Source organism: Trichoplax adhaerens, genomic scaffold (assembly GCF_000150275.1).
Source record: "Trichoplax adhaerens TRIADscaffold_5 genomic scaffold, whole genome shotgun sequence".
NCBI classification, from domain to species: domain Eukaryota; kingdom Metazoa; phylum Placozoa; class Uniplacotomia; order Trichoplacea; family Trichoplacidae; genus Trichoplax; species Trichoplax adhaerens.
The window spans coordinates 3,988,964-4,010,506 of NW_002060947.1; the positions used below are offsets into that span (position 1 = coordinate 3,988,964).

At 35.2% G+C, this 21,543-nt stretch overlaps 3 protein-coding genes across 3 annotated transcripts; all 3 read left to right on the forward strand.

Annotated features, from left to right (window-relative positions):
• Positions 1-9,346: 9,346 nt before the first annotated feature.
• TRIADDRAFT_16489 (uncharacterized protein) lies at positions 9,347-9,799 on the forward strand (the record flags this gene model as incomplete). The annotated part of the gene is made up of 1 exon (XM_002112431.1): positions 9,347-9,799. A coding segment is annotated over one exon (453 nt), but the record flags the coding sequence as incomplete, so codon positions are not given.
• A 2,999-nt stretch (positions 9,800-12,798) lies between these two features.
• Positions 12,799-15,423, forward strand: TRIADDRAFT_37748 (uncharacterized protein). The gene is made up of 5 exons (XM_002112432.1): positions 12,799-12,840; positions 13,308-13,385; positions 14,300-14,480; positions 14,760-14,857; positions 14,944-15,423. The coding sequence occupies exons 1-5, from the start codon at positions 12,838-12,840 to the stop codon at positions 15,373-15,375; spliced, it is 792 nt and encodes a 263-aa protein (XP_002112468.1). The 5' UTR covers positions 12,799-12,837; the 3' UTR covers positions 15,376-15,423.
• Positions 15,424-17,346: 1,923 nt separating this feature from the next.
• Positions 17,347-21,299, forward strand: TRIADDRAFT_25783 (uncharacterized protein; the record flags this gene model as incomplete). Its single annotated transcript, XM_002112433.1, has 16 exons — positions 17,347-17,403; positions 18,101-18,271; positions 18,359-18,415; positions 18,501-18,575; positions 18,778-18,847; positions 18,953-19,035; positions 19,106-19,151; positions 19,280-19,420; positions 19,511-19,647; positions 19,778-19,884; positions 19,983-20,049; positions 20,135-20,222; positions 20,311-20,423; positions 20,590-20,826; positions 21,025-21,144; positions 21,234-21,299. The coding sequence occupies 16 exons, from the start codon at positions 17,347-17,349 to the stop codon at positions 21,297-21,299; spliced, it is 1,635 nt and encodes a 544-aa protein (XP_002112469.1).
• Positions 21,300-21,543: the final 244 nt, after the last annotated feature.

A 21,543-nucleotide genomic window follows, 5' to 3' on the forward strand; every position in this document is an offset into this window, starting at 1 on the left:
CCTATATAGCATAAATATAATGTAACGTAGCCAATTAGTTAATGCCACTAGAGTTGTAATAACTCAAGAATAAAATTAAATTTTTATGGGCCATGAATGTTATATTACTATAGAACTGCCTTTAATATTAGCTCAATTAAGTTACTATACCGCTCCAGACTTTCAACTTTTTTCTCTAATTCCGTTACGATTTGTCGGTGTTGGGTGGTTAATTGGTTATCATTCTGTGAATTATCTCTTAAACGGCTGAAGATTAAATATGAAACAAGCTTTACTTTGTATTCTAAGGAATTACTGTAGTCAAATATTTACATTATTATGGTAGAGACAGTAGACGAACGTATGATGCATAGCAAAATGTATTACTTCTCTAGGGCTGTAATTTGGTCAGTGAAACCCTTCTCTCTGGATTTAATTTCTTGTTGCCTTTCTTGATAATCTTTTAGCACACTGAAAGATGGGATTAGATGATTAATAAGTTAAACCATAGATATATGAAAAAAGGTAGTAATAGCAAAGGTGTTACGTGACAAAACGTAAAAAACGTCGTATCACCAATTCAAATATTTTTAAAAAATATCTTACAGGCAACGATATATACTGCATTACCTTTCTAGACCTTTATTTTTTTCCTGTAGTTGAAGAAATTTTTGTTCAGTCTCCCGCACCTGGTTTGAATTGGTGCTGTATCGGCCATTCAATTTGATATAATCATCAACCATGAAAGTGTTCAAACAGAAAATTTTCTTTAGCGAATGGTATCAGTAAGGTAGATTAAACAAATATCAGGTACTAATTTGTGAAGTAGATTACGCTATATGGTACCTATTTTGTTCTTGTACTTGGCCCCTTAATGATATTATAATGGACGCTTTATTTTCATTTTCTCCTTTTAATGCGGTTAAATTTCTAAACCGTTTTCAAATTGGACAAGCTAGTTATTATTTAGTTTTTGTAATAAGATTGGAAAGAATACTTGCTAATATAAGAATCTTTATTGTAGATATTATAACTGTACTTTTGCAACTCCACAATTCTGTCTTCGTAGCCTTTAATGGCATAATCATGACGCTCCGTTGCTTTTTGCAGCTTCGGTAAATATAAATATAAATATAAGGAGAGAGTATGGTATCTTTGGATAGTGTACGCAAGGTGCAAGGAAAGGGCAGAGATAGGGACGAGAAGTGGCCGTTCAGTGCAAAATAATGTGTAAGCTTATCATTTTTTCGGTCATTCTACTATACAGCACCAATGAAACTGTATAGTATCCTGTACTGCATAAAGTCAATCAATTTCGTAGCTAATTTGGGAGTCAGTCGTAGACAGTAAGGTGTACCACTGCAGACATACGATACAGTTAAAATGACCAGCAAAATAATCGGTTATGACATTATTAATATAGTGAACGACCATTTCCCGTCCGTGAAAAAGGGTAACTGGTTCTGAGAACCTTGGTAAAGTATTAATTATATAAAATCATAATCATTACACAACTTTCTATTGTAAGATGAGTTCGTATGCTACAGCATCATCTAAACTTGTAGAGTTAAATTACTTGTTGAGAAAGATTAGCGTTTTGTTGCCTTTGTGTATTTAGTTCTTGATCAAATACAGCGTTAGAGCGAGTTGTATTCTAGAAAAATGACGAATTTATAGTTATATTAATTACGATAGATTGGGATAGTTTTACAATGTTACTGTGCGAGTTCTATAAATTTATAAATGGTATTCATCTGGTACTGTGCTAAGCAATAAGGTTTTGATATCCTTACATCCTTGGAACGTTCCTTCAATTCTTGAATCTCGTTCTCATTCCTTGCGATAGTACCCTCTTTCTCTTGTAGTGTCTCCTATTTATATCGATTAAAGATTATTTCATGACGTTGATTATCTGTGGCCATTATACTGTAATAATTTATGACACAACAATTTACAAGCTACCGAATTTTACTGTGTTTCAAACCTCAAGAGTAGCATTTTTGGCTTTTTCATCAACAACTGCTTTCTTTAGTACCGTTATTTGACCGCGTTGCTGAATAACATTCGCATAACAAAATTTAAGGTTAATAATGGCATTAAAGATATGACTGAGAAGACTTTGATAATAATCTATTTTTCTGCAGCGTTTCTAGATTACATGATAAATCTGAATATAAATCTGGGTGGTCTTACATTATAGAATTATAAAAATAATGTTATAAGTTAATAAATTCAATTTAGAACGTAAATTAATATAGAATAGTCAGAATACTCGAATATATTTATAACTGATCTCATTAGCTCATGACAACACATAATGTAAATTAAATATCTTACGAGTCTTATTGAATATTTTATTCATTATATTTGAAAGTTTCATGTATAATGTTTCAGTGCATCCAATGCTAGTTAAAACTGTGATCTAAAGTAGCCTACTTCAATATGATAAATATGTATGAGGCGTCGCTTTATACTTCGCAAAATGTAAACTGTACATAAAATTCGCAACCGTTTAGCATAAATTTCTATACCACTATTTCTGGCCGAAATAGAAAGATATTCTGGTATATTAAATTAATTAAACATATGTATTCTGACTAGCTATTCTTTAGCTTCTTTTCACGTATTGGTGCGAATATCATGTACTATTGTGGCAATATAGTACGGGCATACTATTCTTTAGGCATTTAAGTATTACTGCTCACATTAACTAATTGGCATTCTTAATGGTCAACTTATATTACACCATTTGATAGACATCATTTTAGTTTGATACGCATATTCAATTATTTAATGTCTCAAATATTATATTACATCTGGATACTTTGTGATAGCCTAATTATCAAATTACAGTCGTAAAAGGTATCATACTAATCAATTCGATTTCTGGAAGCATTTCTATGACGAGCAAGCAGCTATTCTATGTAGTCCTATGTACTGACAGTTGCTGCGCTTGAATTGGCGATCGACTCGTGTGTGACTACAACGCAGAAATGTAGAGTACAGCTATAGGTCGACATAAAAGAAGTTAATGGAACTGTAAAGTGAGCATACCTATGCTTTCCTAAGAAAATCAGTACATTGTCAAGCGCTACCGTAGTTTCAAACTAACTGCGGTTGGGGAAAATTATCTATAGCCATCAACTACCGCCGTATTCAATAGAGATTAATATTACGTTGACGGTTGTGGAAATATACTAGTTATAATACTCATACAACTGTTGGGCGTTTAACATGTCACAACTTTGATTTTGTTCTATGTTATACCAGCTTAAGGTTAGTTAATAAAAGTTGCAAAAAGAATGGTATTTATTTTATTTTGACGAACCAGACTTCAATTGGTTAAACTAAGATCGATATTACTTACTTTCCTCTTACTGTAATTACATACTGCACTTGCATACTCCAAACGTGGTGCTATCGACGAAGTGTGGTGTTTTGTACAGTATACAGCGTGGTACGACAGATATTGGTAGTTGAAAGTTCTAATTTGTAGAATCAATCTACTTTAATTGATTCCATGAATTTAGAAGATGGTATACCTTGATATAAGATACATTGCGATCTGTAGTCCTATTTTATATTACAGTGTACTGTATTTTGACTTATTGTACTTGTTATATTATTAAGACGGGCCTTAGCTAAGTATGATAATATTGATGCAATACACCCCCATTAACATTGATAGAAATCCTATACCTTTGCGTATTCTTGTAATAGCTTCTGATACTTCTGATTTACATCAGTAGAACTCATGATGGCTGAAGTATCTAGGCGGATTTCAGACTGTTTTGTAGTATCTTATAATCGACTTTCAGAGATGGAAATAGTTGTTTCGGTTCCCTAGGTGCTATGGCAATTCAGATTTGGAGATGGCTCAGAGACAACTTACCGCATCTTTGCTGCGTTCCACTTCAGGCCTAGATACAGTACGCGTACACGTCGAGTACAGTATAGTATTAGTGAGTTACAGTACTGTATACTGTACAGTAAAGACTCAAAGTACTGTACTGTATAGTAAAGACCCACAGTACGCTACAGTACATGTACTGTAAGCGCATATCAATACGTCATCGACTATACTGCAGCTATCGACGGCACTAGAGACCCTCCATGAGATAGAGGGTTTCTAGACGGTACCAGTGTCGAAGTGGGCGGAGTACAGTACACTCAGTAGAGTACTGGTAACTTATGTACTGTACACTGTACACTACAGTAGAGCACAGTACTTTGTGAATTAATTAATAAATTTAAATTATTTAATTTATATACAGTATACAGATAATTAAGAAATATCCATCAAAAAGTGAAAAAAGGAGTACTACTCCAGGCCTATATACTGTACAGTGTACAGTACAGTACTGTACGCGTACACAAAGAGTACTGTACAGTACAGTACAGTACTGTACTGTATAGTACTGTATTAGTGAGTTATAGTACTGTACACTAGTGTACAGTACTGTACAGTAAAGACCCACAGTATACTACAGTACATGTACTGTAAGCGCATATCAATACGTCATCGACTACAGTACTGTACTGTACAGTATACTGCAATGTACAGTACTGTACAGTACTGCAGCTATCGACGGCACGAGAGACCCTCTATGAGATAGAGGGTCTCGAGACGGCACCGGTGTCAAAGTGGGCGGAGTACAGTACACTCAGTAGAGCACTGGGAACTTACTTAACTACTGTATGTACTGTACTGTACTTTGTGCATTAATGAATAAATTTAAATTATTTAATTTATACTGTATATACAGTTAATTCAGAAATATCCATCAAAAAGTAAAAAAAAGATGGACTAGTTCCAAGTAACTAATAAATGACTTATCACTGTGCCTACGTATTTAAGTCTGATTTGCGTTCCAGGTAGCTACTAATATTAAGTCGAATAATGTGATATCTAGCAAAATTAAAACATCGACAGGTGTAATTCTGAGAGGATTCTCTTGACCGCCGACTCACTTAATTGTTATCATAAAGAGAGATATCGTTCGAGCTAGAATTCTACAATATCTTGTAGGCTTGTAGAACGAGCTTTGAAGTGATATTTCGAACACTTGTATCAACTTTATTTATTTTAAATTATAATATTCATATCTTTATGTTATTCCTCTAATACATTAACCGCTGATCTTAGTTCATTAATTTATAGTTAACAGCATTGCTAGTTATAATTACGGCATTATAATAATCGTCAAACAGCCAGCCCTTCCCGCTAGATTTACAAACCGCGCTTTATACAAGTATTGCGGATATCTCTACATACTGTGTTTATAATTTGATAACCATTATTTGTGTTATACCCATACAATGTCCTGTACATACTCCACCTAAAAATGAAGTATGCGATTATAATAAAATGCATAGTATTATTCATTCTTTATTCTTGCATTTGAATATAAATAATTGCATTCCTAATTTTATGCATCATTCCTGCATGCTCTAAATAATCATCGATTCAAAAGATTCCATTTTCTGTATATTTGAATAAATACAGCAAAATAATATGCACTTGTAAAGTATTGTCAAGCCGTTAGAGGACCATACAAAGTGGAAATACATAAGTGACTTTAACCTAAAACGATGTGGAACGCAGTTCTACGAGTTCTATAGGTTGCAAGTTTATGTATAAAGCATGAATTTAAAATTTTGTAAATTAGAATGGAATAACATATTATTTTGTAAAATCGGAAGTTATATCTGCCAACAACAACAGATCGGATTTTATAGTGACTGATAACTTAATCATAAATCGTTACCCACTTCACCTAGCATCTACATCAATATAATTAAGCTTAATCTTATAATTTTTTTAGGGGATTTTTTATGACTAATGGAGTTCCAGAAATTTCGATTTTTGTATATTCGTGTATCTTAACTCAACATGTTACCCTCGTAATGTTATACTGTATATTAACTCGGTTTTTTGGTTGGCTTAAGCAATGAAAATCCAATTGATTTTTGAAATGTTATAATTTATGACTCGTAAATCATGAACGCCGTATGTGCGTATCAATTACTGTACAATAACTTAAATATCAACCGAAACTGCAAAAGATGACGTACTTAGGATAACAGTATCACAATAATCGATTTATCAGCTTCATTCTAAATCATTATTCATTAATTACTGTAATTAATGAATGAATGAAATCTCATAAATTACATATAGAACTAATTATTTTGTTATTAATATTATACTACTAGTGTATGCCCACGAACTCTGTTCGTTGGTTGTGGTTATTTAAAGTTGTACTTTATTCGATAACTTCGTCAGTATTATTTATTGTACTATACTGAAAATTTTCTAACCACTTCGTATGTACAGTACAATATAGAATGAATGTGCTTGCTCCAGGGGCCAGTCGGTATGATGTCAACGTGCGCGTCACTCAAGAGCACGTGACAGTCAGTGATGGAAGCTACAAAATCAGCTCTTACGCAGTCTGTGCTGTACGGTGTAGTGTAATGTTACAGTAGTTGAGTAATGAAGCAGAACCAGGAAGAGGCCTCCGAACTTCGGAGTACAGTACAGCAAAAGTTGAACTCCGACACAATGTACACTACTGGGCGGTCAGCTAGACCTGTCGGCCGTCTTGATCCGGAAAAACAAGGGTGGGGTAGATGGATGAAATGTTTACGTATTTATTTTACCGAACTTACAGTATGTATATTATTTTTTTGGAGATATTGTGCTGTTCTGTACTAAGGTGTTTCAGATCGAACTAGTGCAAAGAATACACTTTAGGGCTTGATATCCCTTCATATTTTTATAATATCAGATAATTATAATTATTACTGTATTTTGCTACTCAACAGAGTCTACTGTGCTTGTTATTTGGTGCTGTTGGGACTTGGGAGTGAGGATTTTACCAATGCTCTGCAGTGCGACTGTTCGTCATTATTGCCACTAGTAAGCACCAACAGCATTTCAGTGTGTAGTGCACGCCTGTGTTTGGATTAACTCAAATGGCTAGTGTATTAGCTACTAAGCACATGTATTTAACTCTAGGCCTTGGGTTTCAACGAGCTCGCTAGTTGTAGGAGAATTTAGTTATGCGTATACTCGTATGCTTATCGCTAAGGTTAGTCATGAAGTACGGGGATATTATCATTAATTAAATAAAAAAATAAAAATAAATATACCGTGCAGTATAATAAATAAACAAACATAGAATTATAATAAAAATAAGTGCATTTCTAGGAGCATTGGTCGCGGTTACTCCACGCGGGACTTGTCCAAGTGCAGTTGTAAAATGTTCATAAAATTTTATAAGGCACAGCACAGCAATAATATACACATATAATCAGAACTTTGAAATCGGAATGTTAGCTCTGTCTTTACAGTAAATAAATTGTTGGTATTACCTTCGTTCTAATGTTCTGCTCTTCTAACAGATATGGCAGTTAATTAATTGATTAAGAATTAGAATAATTATCATAATTATTAATAAGCGATAAATACTAAAGTGTTACTATATGCTGTGTTACTACTGTTCCATCTTTAATGTATGCTGTAATCTCGAATTTGTAATGACAAAGTTTTCCAAGTGTAAATTTAAAATATGCGTAGTTTGAATTAAAATAAAATTTTAAAAATTCTACAAAATTTCGTCTCAAGAAGCAGGCGCACACGTGAAAAAGTACAGTACTGCACTGTCTTGACAATGTGATCTTCAAATTTCGGACAGTTACTACTGTATGTGCGTCGTGATATACTGAAATTAAAAAGTTTTACAGTCCTAAATCCTATGATATGGCTGAAAGCATGATCGGATACTCTTATAATGGAGAATATAGTGAGCACCGGGATAATTACAATCCTTCATTTGTTGCATTTTTCAGTACAATATACTAAAGGTATCAAAATGCAAAAAAAGCAGTCAGTAAGCAGCAATAAAGCTTGTTTTTATGAAACTATTTGGTAATTTTTTGATTCATACTACAGTAGTACACCATGGAGACATGGATGTACAGTATTTCACTGTCAATAGTTATAGTCAATACAGTAATAATATTATAATCATTAGTAATAAAATTTTAAATAATAATAATTTTTAATTATTTGTTAAATCAGCTTTTACAGTCCATAATACAGTGCTAAGAGGTTGGTGATTACTGTACTGTACTGTACAGTACAGTGTACACTGTACAGTACAGTACGCTAGTGCAGTTCAGGGTTCGCTACAGTGCATTGAAGTCAGTGCAATTCCACATAGTGGATAGTACCGTGCAGTAGTGTAGCGTACTGGGTGATGTGCAAGGTCAAATTAGTGATGGAGCGAAGAATTTTGAGTATGCATGAACTAGTAATTCTCACATTGGCTGAATGTCGATCATCCTTACTGTACCGCCCATTATATCCCTAGCACCGCCCAAGCCAAGAAAACGTGACAAAAGAACAGCCATTTAATCGCATATGGTGGCAGCTTATTGTCTTCGTAAGTGATTACATATTGTGGCCTGTCGAAAGCTGATTTGCAAATGCATTTCAATATGTTGTTTTGCTTGCGCAACAATCAAAACAAAGATGAGAGCAAGCAACATCGCATTAATTATCGGCCTTCATTTGCATATTCATGACTAGTTCGGTCACTATAGCAACTACATTAGCAGCCAATCACCGACACGTCTGACGTTATCATGATTAATTAAGTAAAAACTGAATGCCAATCAGATCTTCGCTGGCCAATCGTGGTAAACGTGATAGGGCATCTTTCAACACATTAATGTGTGTGTATCTGGCGGCTAAACCTTGTAGCGAGACCGAAGGAAGATGGCAGCCCCTTCCAATCATTATAGCGTGACTGTTTCTTCTACGGCTTCTACGAATGATCCAAGAATGGCTACGCCAATAAATGTTCAGAGTCAATTCGCACAAGTGCATAAAGTAGTTCAATTTCAGGATCCTAATCAACAAGTACAAGCTAATGTTGTCGGTGATAGAATGGGAGGCAGCCGTATGCCTCCGCCTCAACCGTGGCCTTTACCGGAAAGCGGCGGCCAAGTTCCTTGGCCAGTAACTACAGCTACTTCTCAAAATTTAATCGATATCAAACCGCATAGGCATGAAGATGGTCAAGTAACTATGGCTGATCCTATACCTTTGCATGCTCGCCCTCAATTAGTCCCAGCACATGCGCATCCAGGTATGATGGAGCATCCCCGCTGGCCTACAGGACCTGCTGCAGGACAAGTTCATCCTGATCAGAGATCGCATCTAAATGCCAATGCACAAATTGCTTATCCTATTAATGGTTGTGTACCTGGCCAAACGATGCCGTCTCATGTTGGTCCTCCACCACCACATATGAGAGAACAACGTGAGAACGATAAGCCAGGTAATGAGAATCAATCGGAAGACACACCCACATCAGACGACCTAGAACAGTTCGCTAAGCAATTCAAGCAGAGGAGAATCAAGTTAGGCTACACACAAGCTGATGTTGGCCTTGCTTTAGGTAGCTTGTACGGTAATGTTTTTAGCCAGACAACGATCTGTCGTTTTGAGGCTTTGCAACTTAGCTTCAAAAATATGTGTAAATTGAAACCGTTACTGAACAAATGGCTTGAACAAGCCGATAGCAATAATAGTAACCCAAGTGCTGTTGATAAAGTAGCAACGCAAGGAAGGAAGCGTAAAAAGCGTACCTCTATTGAAGTAGCTGTAAAAGGAGCCTTAGAAAATCATTTTCTTAAACAATCTAAGCCATCTGCACAAGATATTGGTTCATTAGCCAACACTCTACAATTAGATAAAGAGGTTGTGCGTGTATGGTTCTGTAACAGGAGGCAGAAAGAGAAACGACTTAATTCAGCAATGTCAGGTAATGGCGAGGATTCACATTTATTGGTGGAGTCACAGATGAATCAGTAATTGAAACAAAAAAGCACTTCAACCTATTACTTTAAATTGGGAAATTCATTTGATTCGCTCACTCTTTTATCTTTCGAAAGTTGCTGCTACTACTACAGTGAATTAGTAAGTTGGTAAAACGAAAATTTGACGAATGAATGATAGCTTACAGATGAAGCATTCTATGAACCGATTTAATCAATGAAAGTGCTGTATGTAGTACCGTACTTGTTTTGTGTTATTTTTTCTAGAGTATATTGTACGTAATTAAGCTCTGTTAAATTTTTCGCTAAACATCGTCAGTAATGTACTTGTACATTGTCTATTATCTAAGAATATTATTAATGTAGAGTTTCTACTATCTAGTTTAACCTGCATGGCAGTTTTCGTGTACTGGTGTCTAGTTTTTGAAGATGGCTACGAAAGAATTTTTTTATGAACTTCAGTTATACGATAATAGCCTAACGACTACTATACCGTACAGTTGGCGCTTTTTGTGATATTACCTTTTTTATGTAGACCAAATCGCTTTTTAATACATGTCATTAACCGTGGAAAAGATGAACGAAATGTAGTCGTTTTCGTTGTTTCTGATGATATCAGTTGATCATAGCCTAACTTCCTCATCTTTTGTTATCCTGTATGATCTACTAAGAATATAATTTTGTTGATAGATAAAATAATTATGTCAGCACTGTATTGTCACTGTACAGTCTGTATTCTAGTCGGCGTTTGTGCAGTGAAATGTAAAGATACTGTATCATAAATGGTAAATGTAAAATATAAAAACAGCCAGTGCAGTCCGCTAGCACCGTCAATGATTACCTATTTGAGAGCTATGTCGAATAATCGAAACGATCATACTGTACTATGAGTTTTTGTTTTCATAAAGGGTCGACTTTTGTATCGTGATATCATTCATATCTGTGATAGTGTTGTGTTATAATGTCACATTGATACTGTACGCGTATATAAAGAATGCTGTATTGTGTCTAATTTTTATTTTACCCTTCCTGCCGTCGTTTTTATTTTTAAGCTGTAGAAAAAGTGCAGCGCAGTATAGTATACGTATAGCTGTACTATACTACTAACATTTTTGTTTCAATTGCCTCGTCGCAAGGGTATTATTCATCAATGTGGCTTATAATTTCTCTTGGACGATTGTACATAGGTATTCGAGATGTAAAAGTAGCAACGCTAACTTTGACCAATTACTGTATCTGTAATGTAGTTTCACTATAATTTCAGATATGCCCTCAAAGAACGATCTGCCACTTTACTCTGTACTTATTCAGTTGCAGTTACATTAGTGTACCTATAGACGAATGCTTCTCACTGTGATACAGTGCGACATTAAGCGTTGTACTGCAGGTTGCTGATGTAAATGATGACAGCATGTTCTGTTCTTACATTCTTATCAATTAAACAGCAATAAAATGAAGAATTGCAATCTGCAAACTGACTAAAATTATACACTGCCCTACAGTACAGTAGCATGTACGTAGTGCATTTTTTAATCTCCAGTTCATTAATAGGTATCGGTTATTACCGTTCGTGAGGGTATATCTGCAGTGATTACTATTCTGCTGCGATGATTACAATTTTAAAATTATAAATGAACAAATAACTACTGTAATGAGTAATCGTTTTCATAGAGCATTACTGTATCTGTTATTGTATTTGTTACTACAGATTTTTTTTAAGTCTGCTTACGGCACCGATAAAGATATACATCTTGATCTTATTTTCAATAAAGGCATCTTACTACCTAAATTTGTTACGCTTGCAAGATTTTGCCGTGATGATAGTCCAATTATTATATGTTTGAACAATGGTTTGATACGCATACCACTACTTGGTCGTAATTCTACGTGTGGCCACTTGTCTTCCTAATCACTAATCAGTTGTTATCAAAACAGGATTCTGGCATTACGCAATCTCCGTCTGCCGTCACGAGTTATTCTTGTAAAAGAGCAAAGTGAGGCTGACTCCATCAATGCTATTTACATTACAGTTAAGACTTCAGAGGCTCTTTTCTTTTGCCTTCTGCACTAAGTACAGTACTACCATCGTGATGGTGTTACAATGCAGTGTGTATATTGGTACCTTATTTAATTAATCTAATTTAACAGTAAATGGGAAATATCTGACCTGCAGTAAAAAATGAAATGGCTCACCAGCCATAATTCTTCCTTCGAAGCCTCAGTTTTTACTGTACTGTAAAGTGTACAGTACTTTGCACACGGCGTACTGAGCAGAGACTGTACTGTGCTACAGTACTGTACAGTACAGTACAGTATAGTCCTTCGTTATCGAGTTAGGCTTGCCACACCTTTGAATTGGCTAACTGTACAGTACAGTACAGTACTGTACTGTGTTAGGTCCTGTACAGTACACTGTACAGTGTACAGTACAGTACCATACTCAACTGCAGTACTGTAGAGACTCTTTATAAGAGACTACAGTTTTATTAGCCAGTTCAGTACAGTAGTTACTGTAACTTGTCTGTGTTCTCATTGAACCGAATTTTATTAGTCATTCATCAAGTTAAACTCATGCATAAGCTGCTTACGAAATATGCTTACATGAAAACTGATTCATCAGTATATATACTGTACGGTAGAATTACCGAAATATCAAAATGAGATCAATAAAGGTTGTACAATAAATAGCTATCCATAACGGCAAGAAGATTTACAGTACAATGTGTACACTGTACAGTACTGTACAGTAGTAGTCTATATCATCCGAGCTTGTAAGTCTACAGTGAAAAGTCATATTCGCTACAGTACGAGTCACGCCCATCCCGCCATGTATTTTAAACACTGCTGTACTGTACTGTACAGTACAGTACAGTACCGGACAGTACAGTACTGTACACTGTACAGTCGTGTACTGTACGGACTGTATTTTAGCGTTCAGTATTATAAGCAAAGACTTCTGGGAATCAGGTCCTTTTGCCCTGCTGGCTGTTTCTACGATAGAAAAGAAAAATGGTAGGTATCAAGATCATCGTGAGGTGGAATCATCTGTTTTATATCGTTAACATCGTTCATTTAATCCTCTTTTTATCTGTAAATTTGATCGTATCGTACATTTTTTTTAAAAGTTATGATGATAGCAATGTATTTTTAAATTGTAAAACGTTTTTATAGCACCGTTTTAAAGTGCGTGTCGTTTGTTTCAGTTCAATACGGTAGACAACCTAACGTGGTTCAGTCGACTCTCCACTGTGTTAAAGTAGAAGATATAGTTTGTTCTAGTCCACTATACTGCATTAAATTCGATGTGTATCTGGATCTAGTTTTAATTTTCAAGTTATTTCTAAATTTTACATACAGCATCTTTTACATCATGCTGAGTGCAGAGAATTTCAAAATCACTTGATATGGCTTGAAATAAGGTGTTACGGTACGCGTATACTTTTATTAATAGAGCGCCATTTGTAATTGAACTCATTTAGGCACGAGGCCCAAAGAAGCACTTGAAGCGTCTTCATGCGCCTAAGCATTGGATGCTTGATAAGCTTTCAGGATCATTTGTGAGTAGATTTATCATCTAATGATAGTTCGATTCTTAATTAATCTTTGTCAGTAATCACGATGGCTGTGTTTCTTCATGATTTTACAACTGAGTGGGCAGACCAAAGCGTGTACGAGTATCCGGCTTTCAGCTCAGTATTGCAATTTACTGTAAAACTACGGATACTGTAGTTTAATATTACAAATTGTTTTAGATCATCAATTAGTAATATTACAATATTTGTTACCTGGGTTGTACAGTATAGGCAATAAGCTGCATGAAGACACTATTGTGATATAAATGAGCTGATTACGAAATCATCCATTCACGGCTGGTATCATTCACTATTATAAATATTACAGTAAACTATGTACGATAGAGTACAGCATACATACTGTACGTAATGTATAAAGTAGTTCAGTTTTGATCTATTTTTGCTCTATACACTATTTTATGTCCCTGGCAGTTCTACTATACCGTATTCATAGAGTTTGTATTTATACACAGTTGTAAAGTAGTTACCATACTATACTCCTTTAGTAGACTCTCGTGGTATGCTGAACTAATGGTTTGCAACTTTACACTGCTCATAGAATCGGTTCATTTGCAAACTAAAGTTAGACTAGATCTCGAGATCCACAATGTAGTTTATTTCATAGCGAATTTATCAAGCTTGCAGGTCTTTAGCTTCCATCAATGAATTATCAGTTTTAGAAAGCTGAGATGACAAGCATATTTATGCATACGTATACGATAGTTATAGCTAATCCCTAGGCAATAAATTTTACCGATTGTCCAAATACTATGTCGTATTTACAGTAAACAAACACATGCTTACAACAAAGTTCTGTCGTTGAAATTTTAAAAATTTCTGATTAAACTATGTGGATTACTTAGCTGATAAACTAATGCTTTATGCGCTTACTATTTTAGGCTCCTCGCCCGTCTTGTGGTCCGCATAAATTTCGTGAATGCTTGCCCTTAGCTATTTTTATGAGAAATCGTTTGAAATATGCGTTGACATATGATGAAGTAAAGAAAATCGTCAAGCAGCGTCTGATCAAGATTGACGGAAAAGTTCGCACGGACATCACCTATCCGGCTGGGTTTATGGGTGAGTATTTCGTAGCATGGTTTGTTTATATAAGTTGCATTACACTCTTTACTGCGAAATATTGCCTTAATTTATACTACCTTGTATAATAATTAAAATTTATAAGCGCTTAGTACCCGCGATATACATTATGTTGTACTGTAATTGTATAGTATATGGATATAGCTTTCCAGATATATTTATGGTTATTTAGTCAAGATACTAGTTAAATACGTAGAATAGTAATTGATTAATCTTTATACTAATGTTAACAATTACATGATTGATCCCTTTTCCTAGATGTAATTGCTATTGAAAAAACTGGAGAAAACTTTCGTTTACTTTATGACGCTAAAGGTCGATTTACTGTTCACCGCATTACGCCTGAGGAAGCATCTGTAAATATGATCATAGTTACAGTTTTTCGTGATATGATTGGTAGGTTATAGCTCTTGGAATTAATTTTATAATTTTTAATCATTAGTACAAGTTATGCAAGGTGAAACAACTTCAAATTGGCGCGAAGGGTATCCCATATGCAGTAACCCATGACGCTCGTACTATTCGTTATCCTGACCCATTAGTTAAAGTGAATGATACCATCAAGGTTGACCTTAAATCTGGAAAAATAACCGACTTTCTCAAATTTGACAGTGGTAATCAAGTTATGGCAATTGGCGGACGTAACATGGGTAGAATTGGGGTTATTACTCATCGTGAACGACATTCTGGATCTTTTGACATCGTTCATGTCAAAGATGCCCAAGGGAACGCCTTTGCTACGCGATTGACTAATGTGTTCGTAATCGGCAAGGGTACTAAGCCTTACGTTTCTTTGCCTCGTGGTAAAGGTATTCGTCTGACAATTGCGGAAGAACGTGACAAACGTTTGCAAGGGAAGCAATCAAATATGTAGATACTTATAAACTGTGTTAAATTTTCAATAAATATCGATTACCTGATGACTGGCACGTTAGTATGGCTATAATATTGTTCAACGTAATCCAAAGTTGGTGATTATGATGGTATTTTAGTGTTCACTTTTCTATCATTTCAACATTGAATGATTAGTCTGTCAATGAGTTATGCGATTGACTGAAATTAGGACTCTTACTCTCAGTTACAATCATTTCTTAGTAAGATCACCGGGTACTGTAATAAGTGTACACCCGAAGTAGAGTGGTAGCACTAATGTGAAATATAACTTGTCTCTTTTGCATTGTGCTAATATGCTCCAGTCCAGATATGACTGTATAATATCGATTAATATTATTATCAAGAGTCTCATTGGCACGACATAATATATGGGTTCGGTTAGTTATACAGTGTATATAAACTGAATAGCAATAGTAATGTGTAAGTATTTTATATATTTACTGGGCTATTGCAAATTGTGAATTAGGAGGTCGAGAAGCGATAGGTTGTTGAGCTAGTACCGTAGAGGTAAAAGCTTTTTTTACTTGTATGGCTACTACTACATACTATGCAATTCAGCATAAGCGGCATCAAAGTGAGTGAATAGCGAGCGAATCAACACTGTAAGCCTTGTGTAAATTATGAGCAAAGCGGCATGTCGATTGTACACTGTACAGAACCAATGCATTTAGGTATCCGTGATTTGGCACTACGAAAGATAACTAGGAAACTCGAGTGGATCAAGCCAATGAGCAAACGTTTCTTGTCGTCATGTACAGTACTGTACTATATACATTAGTTATTTCCATGTGACCTATCTAAAAATGCCTCCGAAACTCCTTTCTACTTGTATTCTACTGTACTTGTCTAAGCCAATTTGCCAAGTTTTATGGAAATGAACTAAGATGTTGGAAAAGTGTTTGATTCATTTGCATAGGCACTAGCAGATATGTTTGGACAAGTACTGCACATTGAAGATATACTCATCTACTCATATACAGTATAGCCGTTTCAGCGGCATTTCTGGATAATCGTATGTCATAGGGAAATGACTGGATGTAGTCAGGGGCTTTTGAAAATGCGGATTTTCTTAGAAGCCTTAGATGCAGTGGATACATTAAAATGCGAAATCATCTGGATGGCTGTTCGGTGCTCAGTGTGGCATGGTCTGAACCTCTAGAACTGGAGGTCCATCATCCATGAGATTAGAACTGTCGTCAACTATAGAATGCACTGGAGAAAGGTTTTTCTCACGTGCAACAGCGACTGCAGGTGTATACTGTATAGTACACTTGTTGTATACAGTACAGTAGAGGGTCTCTAGTATACTGTACAGTACAGTAGAATCAATGCAGGTAAAAGAAAAAAAATCTTTCCTTCTCGAGTACAGTACAGTACATTATACGGTAAAAACAGTACACTGTACGGTATACTATAGTACTGTACATTATACTGTACGGTACTATACTGTACTGTCCTGGACCGTGCCGTACCGTACTATACTGTAGTGTACAGTACTGTACAGGTCTGCCATACTGTACAGTACTGTACTGTACAGTACAGTATACAGTACTGTAGAACCAATACAGTACAGTACAAGTAAAAGAAAAAAAATCTTTCCTTCTCGAGTACAGTACTGTACTGTACTGTACAGTACGTTATACGGTGAAACACAGTACAATGTACGGGATTATACAGTACATTGTACGGTACCATAGGTACTGTACCGCACCGTACAGTGTACAGTACACTATCACGGTATGACCACGAGGGGTTGCACAGTACAGTACTGTCAAAAAGTCGAAAATTGCTGGACAGAATCCAGTACAGACTTTACGGTCAGAAAACGTGGAAGATCGCGCGTTACCTTTAAGCACATTTCTTTGGCATTCTCTGCTGTATCAATTGATTCAGAATAGGAAATTTATTGCAGAAGTAAAATCATATAAAACGCCAGAGAAATACTGCGAAAATGGCTCTTCATATACCTCGTGGGATGTTACAAACTATGATGAAAGATGGCGCAAAGGTAAAATGAAATTTTGCATTCAAGAAAAGTCTGATAGTGTGCCAATATTACCTGAAAATGACAAATTGGAGACCAGTTGACTGAGATAGATATACTTAGATATTACTACTAAAAAATATCATTCGATAGTGCTATCCTTACAATGATACAGTCATAAATTATAGGATGACTTTAAGTATGATAGTCCACTATGGAGTGCAGAAGAAAGTTGGATGTAGAGGTATTGATCGATGGATATCGTAGACTCGACTAAGGTGGTCTTTGACAAATTGGAGAGGTAGCCGTACGCTATACTGTAGTTACTTTTCACGAAGTGTATTCTGCGATACTGTACTAGATAGACAGCCTTGTAGTCCAGTTCTTCCACCGATCTGCTGCCTAGTGACGCTTTATCCAGCGATAAAGTTATAAAATTTCTTACTTTATACATCGCTTTCAAAGAGTCATGATATACGATTATGTAGTAAACAACGTATAGAAGTAAGATAAATGAAAGATATGTAATTGGGTCATACAATTATTCTAAATTGACATTTTTGATGTAGTTCATCTGATGTTCAAAGCACTATTGAAATAAATTTGAATTTATTTTCATCTGTTCACCTATATTTGAGGCATAAGCAATGCTGTACTGACTTTATTCTCCTATAGTATAGTACAGTAATTAACTCATGGCTTTTATAATATCAATTTCCAGCATTTTAGTGGCTTTGATGAGGCTATCTTGCGCAATTTAAATGCCGCTAAAGAATTAGCGCGCATGACGCGGACTTCGTACGGCCCAAATGGGATGAATAAAATGATTATTAATCATATCGAAAAATTATTCGTTAGTAACGATGCCGCAACCATGATTAAAGAAATGGAGGTAAGTTCGTAAGATATTCTCAAATTAATTTTTATTTAGTTTTCTAATTATACTTATTCAATGCTAATTCCCTTGTGTGCTAATTAGGTTCAACATCCTGCTGCAAAAATGCTTGTGTATTCTTTACAAATGCAGGAGCAAGAGGTAACCGATCACACACAGTACTTTATCTCCAATATCAATTACTTGCCAAACAAAAACGACTTTTGTTCTCGCATAATCGTTTTAGATTGGAGATGGAACTAACTTCGTAATCATATTTGCTGGAGCGTTATTGGAGCTAGCAGAAGATTTACTAAGAATGGTACGTTGCAAAAAACAGTCACAACGATACAGTACACTAGTTGACGTATGTTCGACAGTATCGTCAAACTGAAAGAGTACGCTGTTTTCTCTTGCTACTGTAAATCAACGCACTATTTACTGTACATTACTAAATTAAGCAAACTTTGTATGGTACCGTGCATCAGATTGAATTATGATTATTTTCATCTTTGTTTTGATAGGGTTTATCACCAACCGAGATTATTGAAGGGTATGAAATGGCATGCAAAAAAGCGATTGAAATATTGCCTGGTAACCAATTGCCGTTTTGACAATTTGTGGCTTCATTAGTGTTCCATTTATGATAACGTAGAAATTTAACATTGGGAATTTACTTTAATCATATCTTTTCTCTAGATCTTGTTTGTGGTAAGGTATCAAATCTTCGTGATGAGAGTGACGTGGGTAACGCTATCAGAACTTCTGTGGCAAGTAAACAGGTAAATTATAACGATATTACAAGAGATTGTTTGAATAGGAACTAAGGTCTTTGTTCTATTTTATTTTTAGTATGGTTATGAAGGTTTTCTATCTGATTTGATTGCTAAAGCCTGTAGTAAGTTGATGGATAATTGAATGTATCCACCTGTAACTGTAGTAAAATTGATAACGTAAACTAGGACAGTTGTTGTCGACAGACTCGATACTATTAGTATATTTACTTTTTAATTTGTATTTTTCAAGTCAGTACAGTTGGAGCTAGTGATCGTGTTCTCTTCAACGTGGATAATGTCCGGGTGGCCAAAATATTAGGATCGGGAGTTCTCAGATCTAGTGTTCTTCGAGGAATGGTATTTAGAAGAGGAATTGAAGGCAAGGGAGAAAGTTTTTAAGATATTTACAACCCACGGACTTTTTTAAAATTCTAACTAAATGCAATGTTTTTGTTATACTGCTTATTAGGTGAAATTAAAGAATTGAAAAACGCTAAAGTTGTAGTTTATTCTTGTCCAGTTGATATTAGTCAAACTGAAACCAAAGGCACTGTACTATTGAAGTCAGCCGACGAACTATTGGAATTCAGTAAAGGGGAAGAGACTATTCTTGAGGCAGTATGTATACTGTTATGTAGTCCTTATAAAATAGTAGTGATGAATGAGTAGATTATTATAATTTTTTGGTCTGCGCGCAATTATTTTCTAAATATCTGTATTCTATTACTTTGAAATGTTTGGTTATTAGCAAATCCAAGCAATTGCTAACACTGGATGTAATATTGTTGTTTCTGGCGGTAAAGTTGGTGAAATGGCTCTTCACTTTTTGAATAAATTTAAAATTATGGTTGTAAGGTAAAAGAATACAGTTACATTATTGATTGATTTCTTTATTGACAGTCATTATAAAGGCTTGTATAAATTTGTAACTTCTACAATTATAATCTCTACAGAATCCCTTCTAAATTTGACCTTCGACGATTGTGCCGAACTGTAGGAGCAACTGCATTACCAAAAATTGTAATATACCTTTGCAGTCATTTCTTATTGCTGTACTGGTCACTTCGTTAGCACGTATAACTTCATGTCTCGTTCTATTATTTAGATGCCGCCTACAGCGGATGAATGTGGCAGTTGTGATCGAGTTTATTTAACCGAAATTGGCGATAATACTGTTACAGTATTTGATCAATGTAATTTAATATATTGTAGCGCTATCTATCGTTATATTCATCAATTTTCTGCACTCTATTGCAACGTAATTTTATTTATTTTAAATAGCGAGTGATAGTGTAGTATCAACTATCGTTATTCGTGGTTCTTCTGACAATATCATGGATGATGTGGAAAGATCAATTGACGATGGTGTCAATACCTACAAGGCTTTGACGAAGGTTTGAATGTTATCCTAATGATTATGTTACTTAATATTCTATATTACTATTAACAATAAAAGTAAACCCATTGCGTTTAAATCTATAATTACCGATTTTCCCTCGCATTCTTAGATTGGTTTTATCTGATGTGATAGTTATAAATCTAATTTATTCATACACGTAGGATCCTCGATTGGTACCCGGGGCTGGTGCAACAGAAATAGAGTTAGCGAAGGAAATTTCATCTTACAGTGAAACGTGTCCTGGTTTAGCTCAATACGCTATAAAGAAATTTGCACAAGCCTTGGAGGCGCTTCCAAGAGCGCTTGCCGAAAACTCTGGCGTCAATGCCAATGAAGTTATTTCTAATTTATATGCAGCCCATCAAACAGGCGATAAGGCTAGTGGTTTTGATATTGAGGTAAGTTGATTTGGTATTGGGTCATTTTGGCACATTCTCTAGCTGTGGATTGCAATTCTGTGCATTCTAACATTCGCAAATGTGCAACAGTTTTATCGAACTTTATATTAGCAATTGCGTTTATATAGCGCATTTTGTCAGTCAGAGTTCGGAAAACTCTATCTTTCCCATTAATAAGAGATGCTTTAAATTTTCTAGACGGGAAAAGCAGATGTAAAAAACGCAACTGAGTGCGGTATTGTTGATTTGTATCTTGTTAAACATTGGGGACTAAGATTTGCCACAGATGCGGCAGCTACTGTTCTTCGAGTTGATCAGGTAACAAAAACATGCATTATCATTTGACTATCTCATATTTTATATAATGCTAACAAAGTTAAAACTGTGCTTCATATAAAATGGGATAGATCTTCATGTCAAAACCAGCAGGTGGACCGAAGCCACCAGAAGCGAAAGATCGAGACGATGATTAACCTCCTTTTTAACTAATATTTGTAATAATCTAAATTTATTCGTATTCTACATCAATCTAAAGATAATCTTCTCTTTGAAATAGTATACAACACGAAAACAAATAAAGTAATTATTTAACTAATATTAATCTATGAATGCAAAATTTATCATTACAGCAGTTTTCTTACACACTTGTGAAAAAACTCGAACGTCGTAGTATGCTGTTTATTGCATATAAGAACTAACAGGCTACATTAACTGCAT